The sequence below is a fragment of the Bos mutus genome, chromosome 9 (assembly GCF_027580195.1).
Source record: "Bos mutus isolate GX-2022 chromosome 9, NWIPB_WYAK_1.1, whole genome shotgun sequence".
In the NCBI taxonomy this organism is placed as follows: domain Eukaryota; kingdom Metazoa; phylum Chordata; class Mammalia; order Artiodactyla; family Bovidae; genus Bos; species Bos mutus.
The window spans coordinates 96,465,520-96,485,756 of NC_091625.1; the positions used below are offsets into that span (position 1 = coordinate 96,465,520).

General features: G+C 45.3%; 1 protein-coding gene across 6 annotated transcripts in view; it reads left to right on the forward strand.

The window, feature by feature from the left end:
- Window positions 1-20,237, forward strand: part of MAP3K4 (mitogen-activated protein kinase kinase kinase 4) — a 105,089-nt gene that overhangs the window by 75,302 nt on the left and 9,550 nt on the right. For 3 of the 6 annotated variants that reach the window (XM_070376985.1, XM_070376987.1, XM_070376990.1), the window contains exons 11-20: window positions 653-802; window positions 4,240-4,401; window positions 4,816-4,949; window positions 5,480-5,558; window positions 6,646-6,724; window positions 10,632-10,728; window positions 11,722-11,850; window positions 15,139-15,239; window positions 15,913-15,993; window positions 19,111-19,302. In XM_070376985.1, the coding sequence (XP_070233086.1) occupies window positions 653-802; window positions 4,240-4,401; window positions 4,816-4,949; window positions 5,480-5,558; window positions 6,646-6,724; window positions 10,632-10,728; window positions 11,722-11,850; window positions 15,139-15,239; window positions 15,913-15,993; window positions 19,111-19,302 (1,204 nt within the window). The remainder of the gene's footprint in view (window positions 1-652; window positions 803-4,239; window positions 4,402-4,815; window positions 4,950-5,479; window positions 5,559-6,645; window positions 6,725-10,631; window positions 10,729-11,721; window positions 11,851-15,138; window positions 15,240-15,912; window positions 15,994-19,110; window positions 19,303-20,237) is intronic. The other 3 variants (XM_070376986.1, XM_070376988.1, XM_070376989.1) reach the window with 3 other exon arrangements.

The window sequence follows — 20,237 nt, forward strand, 5'->3', positions numbered from 1 at the left end:
CTTCTGCCTCCCCGGAGGCACTCCTGGGTGGGGGCTGACGGCCCCTTTCCTGCTCTGCGTGGGGCCGGGCTCCTGGGTGGGGGCTGACCGCCCCTTTCCTGCACTGCGTGGGGCCCCACTTCTGGTTTCCCTGCTGCGAGCCTCGCCTTCCACCCCTGTCGTCTGGCGCTCGTTTAGGTACTTCCAGAGTGGTCCTCACTCTCACACGTCTCATCACAGGTCTACTCCGAATACCGCGGTGACCGTCGCTTAAAAGAGCACAAGTAGTTCAGTCTTGGTTTCTGTTTTATACAAGGCCCCTCATCCTGTCCCATCCTTACTCCTGCATTTCCCATCTTCACACGCTGCTCCAGTGCATACACACGCTCTCAGTCTCTGCTCCAGGAGGGTGGTGTCTTGGCGTTCTAGCATACTTCAGACACTGCCTGCCCACCATCCCGTGGGATTTCTCCCTGTCGTGCTGGAGAGTGTAGCTGTCGGTGCCCGCTGCACTGCTCCGGGGGAACGGCTCTAGTCCAAAGACGTACTTTCTCATCAGGTGCTTGCTGGCTGGGGGGCCCCGGGGCTGGTGGTGTTTGGGGCCTGGGGGTTGAACTAGAGCGGACAGCTGACTGGGCCTGTGTTTGAGCCCCGTGCTGGCTTTTCTTCCCAGGTGGACAATCTTCTACTAGTTGTCATGCACTCTGCGCAGCTCATAATCCATAGAAAAGCTTTCCAGCAGTCCATCGAAGGACTCATGACCCTACGCCAGGAGCAGACTTCCAGTCAGCCCGTCATCGCCAAAGCTTTGCAGCAGCTGAAGGTATTTCATCCTCACCTCTATCTTAGCTGTAGTTTATTTGTATTTGGTACAATGCAAGGGAAGAGTTGGTGTGTTCTAACCTAAGTATTCCAGGGACTTGAACTCTTAAACTGTCCTCCCCCTTCTCTGCCTCTTCCCACTTTTCCCGCGTCTAAGTTAAAATTTTTCCTGCATCTTCCTTGGAACAGTGGAACAGTAGAATTGGAAAGGGTGAAAATTTGAATAGTTATGTGACTTCTTAAGGTCACGTGTTTGGTTAGTATTGGACCTGGTCTCCTCCTTCCTAACCCAGTTTATTTCTCCTTTAGCAGTTACCAGTATTTACTAGAGGTACCGTCTGTCAAAAATGTGTAATTTAAAAAAATATTTATTGTTTCACTTAATAGATGATTCAGTCAAATTGATGATAATAGAGAAAGCCAGTTGTGGCTTGTGGACAGGCAGAAAGGCCTTCAGAGTTCATGACAAGCTAGAGCCTTGCCTTTTCTTCCCATTATTTCCCATTTTCCCCCACTTTTTATTTTGTACTTCATCCATCACTGTCCCACAAGCCATCAGTTTTCTGTCACATCACAGCTTTGCTTCCTGAAGAAGCGCTTCTTGAAATTACAAGTAGTTTGATAAACGTTTGTTTTTGTTCTGCCAGTCTGTTTCGCCTTATTTAGCTGTAAACATTCTCCTTTATACGTTGTGAAGTAAAAGCCGTTCAGTCATGTCTGACTCTTTGCGACCCCATGGACTGTACAGTCCATGGAATTTTCAGGCCAGAATAGTAGTGGGTAGCTGTTCCCTTCTCCAGGGGATCTTCCCAACCCAGGAATTGAACCCAAGTCTCCCGCATTGCAGGCGGATTCTTTACCTACTGAGCTACCAGGAAAGGCCCCTTTATAGATTATCACCCCATTCTAATACCAGGGCAGGGGACTTTTGTTTTTTCTCTTGGTTTGAGTTAATGAATTCTGGAGAGTACAGAATTGTATACGATGTTGATTATTCTTGGGCTTGAAAAGTGTGTAGCCTTAAGGATCTGACCTGTCACACTGCAGCACAGAGGAGGGGAGACTAGGTCCTCCCAGTAGCAGCTGGGGATTGCTGCCGTGGAGGCACTGCAGCTGGGGAGGATTTCTGAAGGTGTAGGTTGGGAAGGTACCAGTGAGAGAAACATTGGGGCGTGGTGTCCATGGATCAGGGTCATGAGAACACTCACAGAGCATCAGTCTGGTTTGGTTGGATCCTGATATATACAGTGGGAAGGAGTGGGGGATGCGGCTGGTAAAAAATCAGGTGGGCAAAAATCAGACCATTGGGAGATTCTGAATTTCATATTCTAAGCCCCAGAGAGTCATCGAAGATTTTGGAATACAGTATAGGGGACTCGCTTGAAAAGTGAAAGTTGGTCAGTCATGTCCAACTCTTTGCGACCCCATGGGCTATACAGTCCATGGAATTCTCCAGGCCAGAATACTGGATTGGGCAGACTTTCCCTTCTCCAGTGGATCTTCCCAGCCCAGGAATCGAACCCAGGTCTCCTGCATTGCAGGCGGATTCTTTACCAGCTGAGCTACCAGGGAAGCCCTTTAAAAGTTTGGCCCGCTTTAATTTAAGGTTCGTTCTCACATAATCTAGTGAATACGTCCCATTCGCTAGTTAACGAGCAATAAGGTGAATCATCCCAACTGGGAATAAAAACTTTATCAAGCTTAATCTCTTTTTCCTTAGAGAGTGGCATTTGTCTCACAAACCCTGCTCACAGCGCCAATTAATGTTTTGCCGAAAGCATTCACTTTTCGTCTCAAGTTCAAAGGATTTGTTAACAAAATAAGCTGCTCGTTATGTACAAATAAATAATACAGATATTCATTAGAGAGTTATCTAGCTTATTTTCAATATGCTAACATTAAAAGAAAAGAGAAAGAGCAGAGAGTACATCACCAAATTGAATTTTGACCAACATCCAGACTTAAACAGCACTGGGAAATCCCGTGTCACAGCACATCTGGAGTCCCAGTTGGGAAAGGGTCATTACATTTGTGTGTGTTTAAGGGTGAGTGGTTTTTCCTGTGGTCGTGTATGGATGTGAGAGTTGGACTGTGAAGAAGGCTGAGCGCCGAAGAATTGATGCTTTTGAACTGTGGTGTTGGAGAAGACTCTTGAGAGTCCCTTGGACTGCAAGGAGATCCAACCAGTCCATTCTGAAGGAGATCAGCCCTGGGATTTCTTTGGAGGGAATGATGCTGAAGCTGAAACTCCAGTACTTTGGCCACCTCATGCGAAGAGTTGACTCATTGGAAAAGACGCTGATGCTGGGAGGGATTGGGGGCAGGAGGAGAAGGGGACGACAGAGGATGAGATGGCTGGATGGCATCATTGACTCGATGGACGTGAGTCTGGGTGAACTCCAGGAGTTGGTAACAGACAGGGAGGCCTGGCGTGCTGCGATTCATGGGGTCGCAAAAAGTCGGACACGACTGAGCACATGACTGAGCGACTGAACTGAAGGGTGAGTGGAAAGGGAACCGAGTTTGGAGCTGTTGTACTGTTGATTAGGGAAGACAACAAAACTTGTGCTAGGGCAGGGCTCTCCAACCCCCGTACTGTTGACACTTGGGGCCAGTCAGTAATTGTTTGGGGAACTGTCCTGTGGCTCAGATGATAAAGAATCCACCTGCAGTGCGGGAGACCTGGGTTCGATCCCTGGGTTGGGAAGATCCTCTGGAGGAGGACAGGGCCACCCGCTCCAGTATTTTTTCCTGGAAAACCCCCATGCACAGAGGAGCCTGGCGGGCTATAGTACACGGGGTCACAAAGAGTGAGGCGTGACTAAGCACAGCACACACTGTGTGTTGTAGGGTGTCTGGCAGCGTCCCAGACCTCTGCACAGTGGATGCCAGTAGGTTTCACAAGTCTCTGCCCACCCCTCCCCACATTGGACAGCCAGAACTATCTCCAGCATCGCCCGTGTCCCCTGGGGTGGCAAAATTGGTCCCAGCTGAGAACCACCCTGAGGGGGACGAGAAGGACAGTGTGACTCATAACACTGTAGAGGTCTATTAGAAACATATCAGTAGTTTACTCTATGGCGCTGAAATCCTGCTAACACTTGAGCAAGCACCAAGGGGAGACACAGCTGTGGTTGATGTGCAGAAATGTTGGGCTGTAAGCATCTATTCAAAGACCACCATATAATCAGGCATGGTATTTCAAATGGGTTGTTTTGCTCTTGTATTTCATCAGGCCTTAAGAATACCTAAAACAAGTAAAAACACCAAACTTGTTTTCTTCTTCTGTCATTACTTTTGAATAACCAAAATAAATATGACTGTACCGTATCACAGTGGTCAGTGTCTGTGTGATGATGAAAGGAATCTTCCTCTAAAATAGGACAGACACGTGTGATCTGTTCCATTTCGGATTAATCATGGTTTGGGATTCTTTAGAATGATGCCTTAGAGCTCTGCAACCGAATAAGTGATGCCATTGACCGAGTGGACCACATGTTCACTTCAGAATTTGATGCTGAAGTTGATGAATCTGAGTCTGCTACACTGCAGCAGTATTACCGAGAAGCCATGATCCAAGGGTACAATTTCGGGTTCGAGGTAGGTACAAAATAAGAGGCAAAGCACGGTACAGTTTGGCCACAGCTTTGTAACTTACTGACAGAAAGCACTGGGAATCTTGCACGGCACATCTCATGATCCCATGATTGTAATCACAGCTTAGTCCAGAATGTCATCTTACACCCTTGCTGGATGTCAGAAATGTTGGGTTACTTTTAAACTGTCAGATAGTTACCCAGTTTTTAGATTTAAGCTTATGAGTAAGACCTTTTGAAATTGCACTTGAAGACATTATTTTCTCTGTAACTCTTCATACTCTTTTTACCATATGTAAAGTTCACTGGCTTTTGCTTTTTGTTTTTAGAAAAAAAATTAAACAGCATTATACAGTGTGTTAAGTATTTGTGTAATTGTTTTCTTCTTAATTTTGATATACATGAAATCTTTTTACAGTATCATAAAGAAGTTGTTCGTTTGATGTCTGGTGAGTTTAAACAGAAGATAGGAGACAAGTATATAAGCTTTGCCCGGAAATGGATGAATTACGTCCTGACTAAGTGTGAGAGCGGCAGAGGGACGAGACCCAGGTAATGACCACGCAGGATGGCTCCTTCCTGAGCCCTGTATGGGCTGGAGACACCCCATTCTGATGCTTATGGGGGTTTCTGAGCACATGACGGGAAAGCATTTGGAACTCTTTGACAATCAGTTTTTTTTTTTTTTTTTTAATGAACCTATCCACAAAGAAACTCCGATAACTCTTGAAATACTTTTTCTTTTGTAATCGTTCCAAAATGAGTTATCTTTAAGCAGTTCACATTCTTCCTGGACAGGTCTTTTTAATTGCTAATCTTCTTTCCTTCTTTCCTCATAAAGTTTACACCCATTATTTAGTGTTAAATGGAAAAGAAATCAGTAGCCAGTTCCTTTACTAAGAAGCCATTCGTCTTTCTCAAAAGGCCCTCTAATTGTACTGAACACAAGGCAGATAGAGACGAATGTGTTTTGTCCTAGGTAATAATTTTCCAATGGGATTGCTTTTCAGCGTTGAGTAGACTAAAACGGCTGTGGCGCTCGCTCGGTTGTTTTGTGACTGTTGAACTTTTCTGCGTGACAGGTGGGCAACTCAAGGTTTTGACTTCCTGCAAGCCATCGAGCCTTCGTTCATCTCTGCTCTGCCAGAAGACGACTTCCTGGTATGGGATATTCTAAAGCGTTTTTCCTTAAAAAGCAAGTCGATCGTTCTCTGTTTCTGATTGTGTAGTTTTTTTTATTAACATAGAGAGTGGTTCTTCAATATTTTCACCTAATCGTAATATTAATGCTGAGACCTTACTGCACTCTAATAGCAGAGAAGGACGTTCCCTGCTCTTTTTATAACAGTGCTGTTGAGCTGACCAAGTCAGTATACAGTTGTTTATGCAGCCTGGCACCTACAAAATATGTGTGAGTTTTGTATTTTATAAAGTGCTGCTTTTTAGCAGCTTAATGAAGAGCGAGGAATAGCTGTTTCAGTTCAGTGTGTGTCTTTTTTTTATTTTGACTTCCATGCATTACTGTGAGATCTTAGTTCCCTGAAGGTGAAAGTGTTAGTTGCCCCGTCTTGTCCAACTCTTTGTGGCCCCATGGACTGTAACCCGCCAGGCTCTGTCCGTGGAATTCTCCAGGCAAGAGTACTGGAGTGGGTTGCCATTTCCTTCTCCAGGGGATCTTTCTGACCCAGGGGTCGAACCCAGTTTGCCTGCATTGCAGGCAGATTCTTTACCGTCCGAGCCACCAGGCTGCCCACTGGTTCCCTGACCAGGGCTCAAACCCACGCCCCCTGCAGTGGAAGTGCAGATTCTTAACCACTGGATTGCCAGGAAAGTCCCACGTGGGGTGTTTTAGAGCATCTTGCCAAATGTTAAATGTTATTACCAGTATTCAAATAAATTCTATCGGATCAAGAAGACGTTGTTCAGACTTGTTCATTTCAGCCTCCACATAGAACGATCACAGGAGAAGCCCTCTGCTTGTGCATGTCATTGCACTGTGGGGAGTTGCACGCCAGTTTGCTTTCACTTATAAAAATGGAATTGTGTATTGTGTTATCTTAAATTACGTTCAGTGTGTGTTTAATTTGTGTTCATACCTGTTTTCTCTTAAACTAATTTTGAAAATGTTTACTTGAGGAAAGCATGTTTGTTTTAAATATGCCGAATGCTTAATCTGTGCCCTGTACTTATATGATTGAGAAAGTGTACGTTTTGTTCTCTTCTCCTCCCCATTTCCTTCGGTTTCTAGAGTTTGCAAGCCCTGATGAATGAGTGCATTGGCCATGTGATAGGAAAGCCGCACAGCCCTATTACAGGTTTGTACTTTGGTAAGAAAGCAGGAAAAGCGCCTCTCCTGGGACGAGCACATTGTCTCGATACGGCAGACATTTAAAATGCTTTGGAGACTAAGAACATTCAGGAAAATGACGATGAAAGTTACAGGAATGAGGTTATACATATAGAACTCCACAGTAGCTTTTCTGAATTTAACAAGAAAATTAAAATGTGAACCCAAGGTGGTCCGTGCTTGCTGCAGTATTAAATAATTGTGTTTTTTTTTTTTTTTTTTTTACATCACCATTCATTCCGTTCTCCCCCTTAAACTCTTTCCTTCTGGGGAGGAGAGACTTGGAGAAACACTTCCTGTTAAGAAGCAAGGCATTTCTTGCCGCAGGTGGTGAGTGTGATTGTTCTGCCCCTGCTTCCTCACCTTTGGAAGGAGGATGAGTTTATTTTCTTAACAGCTTTCCCAGATACCCACATTCTTCACCCATCTTCCCAACTAGAAGATTCCTAATTGCTGCCCCACCCCCTATCCCACTCCTGTTTTGTTTTAAAAAAGAAAAAAAATTGTCATGCAATAATATACTCAAATTAACAGTTTTCAGTTATAGTTAATATATAGTCTTGCAGTGTATGTTAAAACTTTAAAGCAGAATATCAGTAAAAAGCTATCTTACCCCATTCTTGAGATAGTAAACAAAAGCAAAGCTATGTTTATGTGTAATAACCAGAAAAGAAAACTTAGACATTTTTAATAATTTCGATTACACAAAGTAAAATAATTCATAAATGGTAAATTTATTAAGCAAAAGCATTATCTTAAAGGGTGCTTGCTAGCTACTAAAAGTTAGTAGACTAGGTTTTAATGCTTGATTTCTGTATCTTTAAAATTCACCCAATTTGTATGGCTTTTTCTCATTTCTATGAAATGAATTATCATTTGTAAAATCATTTGAACATTTTATATAAAACATTCCATATTATCATCAAAATTTTCATTAAGCATATTATCATAAATACTTTGAGTTTCTGATTTCCTAAAACATTTCCATAAGAATACATGATCAGTAATTCAGTAAAAATTGTTGTTGTTCAATCACTCAGACGTGTCCAACTCTTTGTGACCCTGTGGTCTGCAGCATGCCAGACTTCCCTGTCCTTCACTATCTCTCAGAGTTTGCTCAAAAGTAAAAATTACCTCTCTAAAATATTTTTATCAGATTTATTGAAGTAAAAATTACTTCTTCAAAATATTTTATTGCATGAGGAATCATTTTATTTATAGAAGAAGAAAACTGCAGTGCAAAAAAAGCATGTAGAAAATGAACATGTAGAAGAACGTTACAAGAGAGGAAAGCTCCTCCCCGTGGAGCAGGGGCTGTCGGTGTGAGTCACTGCCACGCTGCTCCCCGCGCCGCTGGTGGGACAGTCGGTTCGTGGCTCTGTCTGTGGACACAAGGTGTTCTTTGTCCTCCCTGCCCCTCACTGGCCTGAGAGCCAGATTGCCCCAGGGGTCACGGGAGTTGAGTGACCTGGGGCTGCTTATTGAACATCTTTGAGCCTCCTCTTCTAGTGCTTAAAATCGGTTGCTGAGGAGGGTTCGGTGAGGTGACGGCATTCTGTGAACTGTACTGTTCTGCACATGGCAGGACTCTTACACTTTGGTCGTGTGCTCTGTCCTCATGAGAAATGAATGAGTGTGAGAGTGCATCACTGCCATCGTCCCTTGCTTTCTCCTCCCCCTCGACTCTGTCACCCTGAGAATGGCCGGATGCTCTGTCATCGCAACCAGATGATAGCAATCTGGTGTAGAACCTTCTGTTTTTCTCTCTGCACTCATTTAAGTACACAGATGCATTCTACCGCACCTTTCTTTATCGCTCATGTAATCACACGAGCATATACACTGTTGCTTTCTTCCCCTTCTCGTTTACTGTGTAAAAATTGGATCACTTTGGATATTAATCTCTGAGAGTTGTGGAAATCCCTGCACGTCAGCACGTGTAGGTCCAGCTCACTCTCTTCAGTGGCCTTGTATCCATCAGGGAAAGACTGCTGCAAGTCTTCCCATCATTTCCTGACATGTTTTGTTAGTTTTGCCGTGAAGAGCATCTCTATCATAAATGTTCACCACTTGTGAAATCCGAGCATCTCTTTTGTGTTTATTGGCCATTTGAATTTTCTTTTCAATGAAATAGCAGCTTTATAGCAGTGAGATACACATACTCTTAAAAGAAATGTTTTGTTTCATGCAGGGGGAATGTTAAACTTGTCTGTGTTTTAATGATGTCTCTTTTATACCTTCATGGGAAATTTTTGTAGTAATTTTTGACTCAGTGGTTCTCAGTATGTCTGCTGAATTAAAGACATCACCATTCTTACCAGATCTGTTTTTTTTTTTCTTTTTGTCTTTGAATTTGCCTGGAGTTTCTTCCATCTAGGGTTATAATAGTTGAGATAATGAGCCATAGATACAAATTGCTTCTGAACATTTCCTTGATTTTTGTTTTTCACATTTTCCCTTTAGATGTCTCCAGTTTGGGTACTTCTCTTTCCTGTGTAATGTTATTAAAAGTAAACAGAAACCATGAAAAAGGAAGTCATGTCACTTAGGGTGAAACATATTTAGAATAAAACATTGTCGTTCCATCACTAAGTCGTGTCCTGCTCTTTGGACTGCAGCGCTCCAGGCTTCTCTGTCCTTCACTGTCTCCCAGGGTTTGCTCAAACTCATGTCCATTGAGTCGGTGATGCCATCCAGCCATCTCATCCCCTGTCTCCTCTCGTCTTCTCTTCCAGCCCTCAATCTGTCCCAGCATCAAAGTCTTTTCCAGTGAATCGGCTCTTCACATCAGGTGGCCAAAGTATTGGAGCTCAGCAGCAGTCTTTCCAGTGAATATTTAGGATTGATTTCCTCTAGAATTGACAGGTTTGATCTCCTTGCTATCCAAGGGACTCTCGATAGTCTTCTCTAGTACTACAGTTCAAAAGCATCAATATTTCAGCACTCAGCCTTCTTTATGATCCAGCTCGCACATCTGTACATGACTACTGGAATAAAACATATGTAGACTAAAATCGTTAGCATATGAAGAGAAAATATGGTGTTTTTAAAAACTAACGGAGAAGGAAATGGCGACCCATTCCAGTCTCCTTGCCTGGAAAATCTCATGGACAGGGGAGCCTGGTGGGCTGCAGTCCATGGGGTCGCAAAGAGTTGGGCACGACTGAGCAGCGTACACACTTACACTTAAAAACTAAGGAAGGTTAAAACAAAGTTAAAAGTCAGAAGAAAGCCTGTTAGGGACAAGCAGACAAAATATATCATATTCATGCCTAGTTACATTTAGTTATTGGGAAAATAAGAATTGTCAGCATTTTTGTAGTTACTAGGTAAGGTGTGTTTTAAATTGTGTTTAAAATTTTATCCCCATTTACCCTCTACCAGAATATTTAAAAGAAGAAAAGAATAGTCAGTTTAAACCAGTGCGCATCCTCCTGGTTTGATTTAAAGGAATTAAACTCCCTGTATTCAGGAAAATGACAGTGACCTGCCCTCAGCTCAGAGCCGATTGAAGAGTCACCCGACCAGACTCTCTTTAAAAGTGGGGACGACTTGACTCCTCTTTAGTAAAGAAATGCTGCATAAACCACATTTTCATCTGTCTCCTCAATGGGTCGCATGTCATATATTACATATATTTCACTCCAGGATTTAAAAAATGGTTTTGGTGGAGAAAAGTTTGAATGTGTAATATAACTTTATTAGCTTCCAAAGAGTGACATTTCCCAGCATTTGTATGTGTAATATGATTTTCCTACTTACTTAAATGGTTCTATTTTGGTCACCAGCAAAAGTAAGCCGCCTCCTGTCTCCACTGAATTGCCTGCTCTGACAGTTTTCTGCTGGTTCCTTTAACAAGTTGTTTTTGTCACTCTTTTCTCTGACAGCCATTCATCGGAATAGCCCCCGTCCTGTGAAGGTACCTCGATGCCATAGCGACCCTCCTAACCCTCACCTGATTATCCCAACTCCAGAGGGATTCAGGTATTTGGTGCCTGTGTGGTTGTTTGCTTTACAGATTCTTCTCTGATGTGCATGCCGATCTGAGAGCTGCTGATGCTTGCTCTGATACCAGATACTGTTTTCTGTGTTGTTTATACATTTTTAAAAGCTCTTATTTTCCTCATCTTGAAGACACACCACTCTGCCTTAGTTACAAAAGAATAAGACTTGCAAATTTAAAGCACACTTACACCTTTCAAGATAACTTTGTTTCTCAGCTTATTTTTAACTGCCGGCTACTAAATGCTTTCCAGCTTTGGAATAATTCTTTCTTCTCCTTTCTTTGAAAAATAACTTTAGGAAAACAAATTTGAGTGTGCATAGCGTGGTAAACATTTGAAAAGCAGAACTAAATGTCATTTTAAAAGCTGGAGATAAAAACTAGAGCGACCCTTCCAGTCTTGACTTCTATGTGTGTGTGTAACTATGAAGCAACTTAAACTTTGAGTGAGTTGGAAACTCTCGTGCATTCAGAACACTTCCCTCCAACGTGGTGGCCTTTCTGCATGTGGGAGTGGTGAGCCTTGCTCTCCCCCTGAGGGTCAAGCAGCTTTTAAGTTAGTTTTATTTTTCACAGTGCTCGGCTAGGAAAGGACAATTATTGCTAAAAATAGCTAGCTTGAAATCGGTTACTTTTTTTCATGCGCGTGCATGCCCAGTTGCCTCAGTCGTGTGCGACTCTTTGCGACCCCAGGGACTGTAGCCCAGCAGGCTCTTCTGTCCGTGGGATTCTCCAGGCAAGAAGACTGGAGTGGGGTGCATGCCTTCCCGACCCAGGGATGGAACCTGCGTTCCCTGCATTGGCAGGCCGATTCCTTACCACTGAGCTACCTGACCTGAATCTCAAAGAGCAATTTGCATTTCTGTCTGAACATGATTTTTTGCTTCCTCACCCTGTGTTATCTTTTCCTGAAACCACGTGAGAGCCCATCCCCTTCCTCGCCTGTGTTCCTGAAGCTTTTCTTCTCCTCCCAGCGCCCGGAGCGTGCCCGCGGATGTGCGGAGCCTCGGCAGCCCCGCGCCCGCGCCTGCCGCCGCTCGTCCTGGCCCCTCGGGCAGCGACCCAGCACCGCCCAAGCCCATCAGCGGTGCCCATGAGACCAGGTAGTCTGCCCCACCCCTTGCCCTGGTGCGGTGCCCATGAGACTGGGTGGCTTCCGCGCCCCCCACCCCCCAACCCCCGCACTCCTACAGTGACCTCGGCTCTGGGATGTGTCCAGGGTTCGTGGGGCTGCTTTCGTGCGGTCGGGCGATGCTTAGGGGCCCTCCTTGGGATGTCGTGGCCCCAAAGCTCCAGCACAAGTAGATTATCTGCCCAAGTTTTATATTTCTTTGGCACAAACATTAACCCAAATGACTCGAGTTTCTGCCGATAATAACCATGCAGGGAGTATCAGTGAAAAGAGCCTGGTCCAGTGGTAGGAGAGTTCTGGCAGATGCAGTGCCTTCCTGAGGAGTTTCTCGGGTCACTCAAAGGTGACTTCTGTCTAGGTTATAGATAGAAGTGGTGGTGGTGATTTGTGTTTGTTTTTTTAATCTTTTTTTTTAAATCACTTTTCAAATCCAGTTTCCTGATTTCCACAGTCGTGGATTAGAAGTAGTTTATAGTGGTGTGGAAAACCACTTCATGAGGTTTGTTTTGCATCTCGTATGGAGACTAGATCATTACTAGAGAGAGCTGTCAGACGCTTGGCAAGCTCCAGACAAACGTGAGCCTCTTGCCTGTGTGTCAGTACTGAGGCCGTGGCAGCTTTTCCCATTTTTGCCGAGTTATTTGGTGGTGGGGCAGGGGGGTCGGCGTGTAGGGGATCTCATCAAGGTCTCAGATGCTTAAAGGAGAGAGGACATTTGGTGGCTCTTAATCAACCCTTGTGCCTGGTGACAGAACGGACGGTCAGTCTTCTCATCTTCCCGTACGGATGCTGACAGTCAGACAAAACTGAACAAAAACGATGACACTGGGAAAGATCTCGGTGCTCTTTATCCTGCTCCCAAGGAGAAACATTAGCGTGTTGGCAGAAAGGTGACACGTGGTTTTAGAATTTAAAACAGACTAAGGTATTTTTAATTGAAGGATAATTGTTTTACAATATTGTGTTGGTTTCTGCCATACATCAACATGAAGACGAAGATATTTTTAGACTTAGTTTATAGCAGTCTAAAATGTCTACAGATATTTCCCATTTTCTCATGCATTAAAATAATTAATATTCCCTAATTTTTAGTAATAAATGTTTGTCTATAACCTAAAAAAAAAAAAGCCCAAGTATGTTACAGCTTAAGCAGTCAACTAAAAAAAAAGTTAACAATTAACATTGAACAAATTCCCATTGACCCTCTCTTTTTCATGTTTAGAACATTTCACAGCAGACGTTTCCACGTGTGCTTCATGGCCGTGTAGGGGGTTGCAGCTGTCTTTTTTGTTGGTTCAGTTAGGGAAGCGATGAGCCCTGAAACACAGTCATAGTTGAGAACACTCAGCCAGCACTGTGCTTCCCACCGATGTCTCCAGAACTGAAGGTTTCATGAACTCTGGGTTCTGGCTTTTGTCAGTCAGGGGTGCGTACCCCGAAGCAGATTGTTGTGCAGGTGGCCTGTGCCCACCCTTAGTCTCAGGCCCTGCCCTGGTGGTTTCTCAAGCATGTTTTGAGCAGCATTTCAGGAGTGTTCTTCGTTTATCCTTTAAGACAGTCCTTGAGATGTAGACGTTTTACTACCGTCAGTGCGCCATCCTGAAGGCCTTTCCTCACCGAGGAGTCAAGTGGTCTGAACTTCTGGCAGTGTGTGTGACGGGAGGTCGGGGGCCGCGGGGCCAGCCCCCTGCAGCCCTCCAACCTGAACCTCTGCCGCAGCCTCCCAGGCTTCCATGCAGGGGCCGCATGGTGCCTCCAGACGGGCTCTCCGCACTACCCGGGGCCGGGATGGGCTTGGGGAAGCAGGGTGGTTCCCGGGCTCCCTGACCTCGGCAGCCTGCCTTAGAGAGATGTCAGCCACAGGGAAATTTTTACTTTGCCCCACGGCATCCGATCAACACTTTGATTCGATACGGTTTGACTTAGGAAATGGGCTTCCGCGATCCTAGCATTGTCAAGAAAGTCGTCTTCCAGTGCTCTGCTTGCTGGGGCATCTCTTAATGATTTGCGAGACCCGGTGGTTTATTTTTCAGGAATTGTGCAAGTCAGTTGTTAGACCACAGAAACTGTTGAAGTCTGCAGACTCCTGCTCCCCCTGCAGCAAGCCGTTAGGCGTTCACTCATACACCATTTGGTTGAAGTGTGTTTTCTTGCCTGTTGCCCTGGGAGAAATCTGAGGATGTGGAGTTGGCTAACCTCCTCTCTGGGAAAGCAGGAAGATAGGGATGTTGGTGGCTTCTCCGTGGTCCCAGGATTGGCACAGCTTAGGAGGAGGGTGTTTTTTCTTCACTTCAGCATCGGTGTTTTTTTCCATGAAACGATACTAAGACTTCTTGATGTTAGGAGATGTCCTCCTCACTCCAGACTTAACACGGACTGCACTAGATTTGAGAGTGTAGGGAGATAAAAAAAAAAGCCTTGCACACTTCATAATTTGTGAATGTCTGTCCAGTAGACCATGTTGCTTTAAACCTACTCAGTCTGTAATAAAAAAGAGCATAAAAGCTACCATACTTCATTATATCATTCGTTTAAAAAAATATGCACTAAACTAGTTAATAAACTAACACCGTATTTATTTTTGATGATTTGAATTATAATTTAACGCTTGCCCTTATTTAATTCTGGACTTGATTTACCCTTTTGTGGACTCACTCTGGATTGCTGAACACTTCTGGAAAAGCCGCAACTTAGCTTTGCCCTTTACATGTTAAGCTTCCTGCTCTTCTGCCCTTTTGCTTGGCTACTGCTTAAGAAATGGTTAGGCATTCCCTTCCACTTGCTCCTGAAGAGACTTGAGCTCTTGTGAATCATGTAATGATTTTAGCACTTTAAATAGAATTAAGTACTTGAATATAATGTGATGATCATCTTAAATATCAGCCAGATTTGGCTCCTAATTTTAATCCATCCTGGGCCTAAATTAGAGAGCTTTCCACACACGTCAGCAATACTTCAGTAACTACTGTTTTGTTTTTATTTTTGTTGCTGTCTTTAACATGAAGCCATGTATTGTGCAGGCAGTTCTCCTGTGTTCTCCTTCCAAGCCCCAGAGACAGGGGTCTCGGTGGGGGCGCTGTCGCTCTGGGTGGATTGGTCTTGGTTTGGGGGCTGTCCTTCCTGTAGTCCTTTACCCACGGATGCCCGATGTTCTTGGGGGCAGATTCACCCCCAGTTGAGAATCGCTGCTCTAGAAGACTCTGACAGATTTCTCAAGTTCTATCAAATTGATAGCTTAATTTTTGAAATGTTAAAACAGGGGTTCCAGCGTCCCTGAAAATGACCGCCTGGCTTCCATCGCAGCTGAATTGCAGTTCAGGTCGCTGAGCCGCCACTCCAGCCCCACCGAGGAGCGCGAGGGTGAGTGAGAGTTGTCCCCTGCTTCTCCCGCCGGCCTCACCGCTCGTCCCAGACCACTGGCTCCCGCTGAGAACACGGAGTGACAGAGCCCTGGGAGAGGTTCAGTGCTGGGCACGCTGGCCTTTTAATATAGGTGTTTTTCTACATGTGCGTTTTCTCCCTCTGTTGCTAAATAATTTTTGAGAATTATTGTTGCTGATATTTTAACTGTTGAGCGCTCTTAACTCACTTTGAAAATGTAAAGTGGCACTGTGCTTGTGGGTGACAGGTGTTATTAGGATGCAGAGCTAGGGTCTTTGCCCAGAAACCACACCGTTGCTCCTGTGGCCCTACTGTGCTCTTGCGTAGGACCTTGGGAAGGGGGGACCCCTCCCACCCAACCCCCCCCACAAAATCCAGTTTCTGCTCAGTACTCTGTTGTCTGTTACTTGTGGAAGCTTAATGTAGTTAAAGTCTTGTAACCCATGAACAGCTCCTTAGTTTGGTGCCATTTGCTCTGAATGATTGTAGAGACAGCTTTTCACACTCACAGCAAACAGATCAATCACCGGGCACGACAGGCTGGTGGTTCACTAATCATCACTGTCACCTGCATTTCATTCTGGCTCTGAATCAAATATGCCTGTTTGTTTTATAAATCTTATTAGTTTGTATGAAAAAACACTTTCTGCAGAACCAGCATATCCAAAAGGTGATTCAAGTGGGTCAACTCGAAGAAGTTGGGAACTTCGGACGCTGATCAGTCAGACCAAGGGTAAGAGGAAGAATGGTGAATGCTTAAGCATAAAGCAAACAGTTTCAGCTAAAACACGCTTCAGCTTATGACTTACGCGACCTTCTGCATTAACGTTTCATGGTCCCCTTTGTGCCTCTGGCATCACTTCCTGTCTGTGCTGTGTGTGTGCAATTCCTGTTTCTTATAAGTTCCTCTGGAGCAGGAATGTGTGTTTCTCAGTTTTGTATTCTTTAAACAGGTTGATGTTCATTTTATGTGTCACGTGGGTGGGCCCTTCGCATAATCCTTTGAACGTGGTGTGTGTGTTAAGTCGCTTTAGTCATGTCCAACTCTTTGCGACCTTATGGACTGTAGCCCACCAGGCTCCTCTGTCTGTGGGATTCTCCAGGCAAGAATACCGGAGTGGGCTGCCATGCCCTCCTCCAGGGGATCTTCCTGATCCAGGGATCGAACCCGCATTTCTTATGTCTCCAGCGTTGGCAGATGGGTTCTTTACTACTAGTGCCACCTGGGAAGCCCTTTGTACGTGGTAGGAATATAATAAATACTTGTGAAATGAATAACCACTTATTTATTATGTTAAGAAGCTGAGAGAAAGCATTTGTCATACACAGCAGGTGATCGGTCCGTATGAACCAGAAGAATAAATAGCAGAAAGGGCCCTGGTCTAGCACAAAATGCTTTCGCGTATTCTTCATCACAACAGTCTTGAGCCATACCTAGGCAGAATGGATCCTGGTCTCTTTTCCTAAATGATCCAAGTTTCTGAGAGGCCAGACGTTTGGCCAAGGTCGCCCGTGCTTGCCCCCAGAGTGCCTTCTGGAACATGTGTGACTGAGCAGGAGGGTCATCACCAGGCCCGGAGCGGTCACGTGGGGCTTCAGGGAAGGTCGAGGCTTGGGCTGGCCCCTGAAGGAGAAGGAGGTCTGTGTCCAGCCAGGAGGGAAAGTACAGAAGGAGAAACATATCTGGAGGCCCGGTGACTAAAGAGCAGACCAGCGGGTCCGGCCCAGCCTGGCGAGCACGGGTGTAAGTGGAGGCGGACCTGAAAGGGTGCGGGAGGTCTCTGCACAGCCAGTCTTCAGCGGTGGGCTCTGTGGTCCAGGGCCTGCGTGCAGACCACGGGCGGCCCCTGAGCCTCTGCAGCGTGCAAGTCTCCTGTGTTCAGGGAGTGGGGGGCAGGGGGTGAGGAGGACGGCGGGGCAGGCCTGGGTCGCGGGGGAGCTGGGGAGCGGGCCTGAGCGCCGTCGCGGGCAGTGTATTCACATTGGCCATGGGGCATTCAGGAGGCAGGAGCAGCCGTGAAGCTGCATTCGCCAGACCAGGCAGGTGAGGCGCCTGTAGGGTTTGGGGGTCAGGAGGCGTTCGTCAGCTCGAGCCCAGTGGCGGGGAACGGGGTCTCCCCAGGGCCTCTCACGTCATCAGTGGTTCCCATGGATACCAGGTCTTTGTGATAATTTTCAAAACAAATACTTTGTGGTCAAGTAAACTCGGGAACTCTTGGAAGAGTTACAGTTTGCACAGACATCTTAAAAGACTAGGAAATCTTGAGAAATGTTTACTGTAAAAGAAAAGACTATTTCCCAGAAGCATTTAACAGTGGAGCCCACGGCCCGACAGCCACGAAACCTCGGTCACTGCCAAGTAGACTCGATGTGTCATGTAGTGAGGTAAGGGAAACAGGGATCCCTGTTTGTAGGAAATGATTGTAGTTGGAACTTTATAAATCTCTGGGAATTTCTCTTCTCAGAGTAATCTTTCAGTCGCCCCAGTCCTCAGTGATCGCTTCGATAGAACATTCAGGCTCTTAGATGCCTCCTTAGGGTACTGCATGTGAGAACCGCAGAGGCCGAGAGCTTTTCACATTATGGATTGTGACCTGTTAGTGGGTTGTTGTAAAATCAGCACACACACACATTGAATGGAGACCCAGTCACGTGTAGAAAGAGTAATAGTGTTTCATGAAACAGTTGTTTTAGGTTTCTATGTAAAAGATACTTCTTTCTATAAATCATGGTAAAGTAAGTTGGAGAAATAGAGATGGCTAGATGGAAAAATAAGGAAAGATAATAACAGAAGCTGAAATTTACCCAGTATTTTCATGTTCCAGGCACTGGGCTAAATGCTTTATGTGTGTGATTTCATTAAGTTCTCGTAGTATCTCTGAATGAGGTATTTTTGTTTTGGGATTTGATGGCTAAAGAAGGTAATTCGCTTGTCGATTTTCAAACACTTAGAGAAAGGTGAAGCCCGGGTTTTGTTCCAGCCATTCTGACTCTAGAGAAAGGAAAGCTTTACTCCCTTCCCAGCAGATAGCAGAGACAGCTTCCTGGAGGGGAGTAGAGCTCTGACAGCTGGAAGACAGGGAGGTATGAGCACGGGCGAGGAGTGAGGTGCGGTGTGGTGTGCTCCATGGAGGCTCTTCAGTCAGGCTGGTCCGGAGACTGCAGTGGGGCCAGGGGCAGTGGCCAGGAGAAGCAAGCCTGGAAAGACCCTGCGTGATGGCCTTGGACTGTTGATCAGCAACTTGGGATAAACCATGAAATAAATTATGTGGGTAAACAATGTGATCAGATTTTACGTTTGAGTAAGAGAATTCTGGGGGACTCCCTTGTGGTTTGGTGGTAAAGAATCTGCCCACTATGCAGGAGACGAAGGACATGTGAGTTCGATCCCTTAGTGGGGAAGATTCCCTGGAGAAGGAAGTTACAACCCACTCCAGTATTCCCACCTGGGAAATCCCACAAACAGAGGAACCTGGTGGGCTACAGTCCATGGGGTGGGAAAGTCAGACATGACTGAGTGGCTAAACAAGAAGAAAATTCTGAGCAATAAGAGCAAGTGGAGGGGAGAGACTAGAGGCAGACAGGTGGTTACTGCAGAGTCTCAGCAGCCTTGGGAGAGGACGCCACTGGTTCTGTCTGAGTCACTTCTGTCTGTGTGCGCACTTCCCTATAGTGGATGGTATGCTCTGAAGATGTTAGCTTTTGGGGACTTTAATTCAGGTGCTATATAGCTGAATAGATGATGCTTGATTGGAGGGCTAATGTCTGCTGCTCTGTTTTTATGATTATTTGCTGGAAGTCGACTTGATTATGGTTGTTGGGATGACTGAGTTTACGCTTCTCCCTGCAGATACCGCTTCTAAGCAAGGACCCATAGAAGCCATTCAGAAGTCAGTCCGGCTGTTTGAAGAAAAGCGGTATCGAGAAATGAGGAGGAAAAACATCATTGGTCAAGTCTGTGACACCCCCAAGTCTTACGACAACGTCATGCACGTTGGCTTGAGGAAGGTGACCTTTAAGTGGCAAAGAGGAAACAAAATCGGTAAAGAAACTCAAGAACACGACACAAAGATGGTCCCTGTTAGAAATAACAACAGTCACACTTTTTAGGTTAAGTCTCCCATGGTTGGTCTTTTTCTCTGACAGGCGTGGCAAGTATACATCCTCTCGTTTGCACACGGTTCTGGTTTTTTGGTTTCACTTGTAAGATATGTTCTAAGAACAATGTAAAAGAGATGTTTAAATGATTCATTAAATGGAATAGTTCTGCTTGATAACTCCAGAAATTGCCAGTGGAGAACTGCGTAAATCTTACTCCTTTGTTCTAGTCTGTATTCTTTACGTCTTACTCCCACACAATCCTTATTGAAGCAGGACTGAATACAAATGCCAATGGGACGATGTCTTCAAAAACATTAATTGATTTCCAGATGAAACAGTTTCCTGTTAAATAACTAGAGATAGATTGTGTGGAGAAGGAGCTGATTAAATTTCAGACCTTCCCCCTTTCAAACGCGTATATCTGTTGAGCATTTAGGTCTGAAGACGCGAACACAGTTGTAACATAGGACTCTGTGAGCCTCAGGAAGTTTTTGTAGAGCTGTCAGGACAGAAGACACTGAACAGAATCAGATCCTTTATAAGTGGTGTGAATTCTCATTGTCAGTCTTAAGTAGCCATATGGCCCCTTAGTTTAATGTTTCAGAAGGTGTCTTAGTAGAATATCCTACCGGCATCCCACACGCCTGGACGGACAGCAGGGAGGCCCATTGGGATGGCAGCCAGGCCCACCCTGGCCACGCCTCCTACCCCAGCCCAGACCTCCCCCAGGGCCATAAGGGGCTCCGGAGTATGCACCAGGGGCTCAGCACTCGCCTTCAGGCCCCTTCTGGGATTTGCCGGTCAGTTCTATTTTGTTTACAGGTGTTTACAGGTAAGACAGAGTGAAAAGATTGCCCGAGACTTGGGTTATCAGGG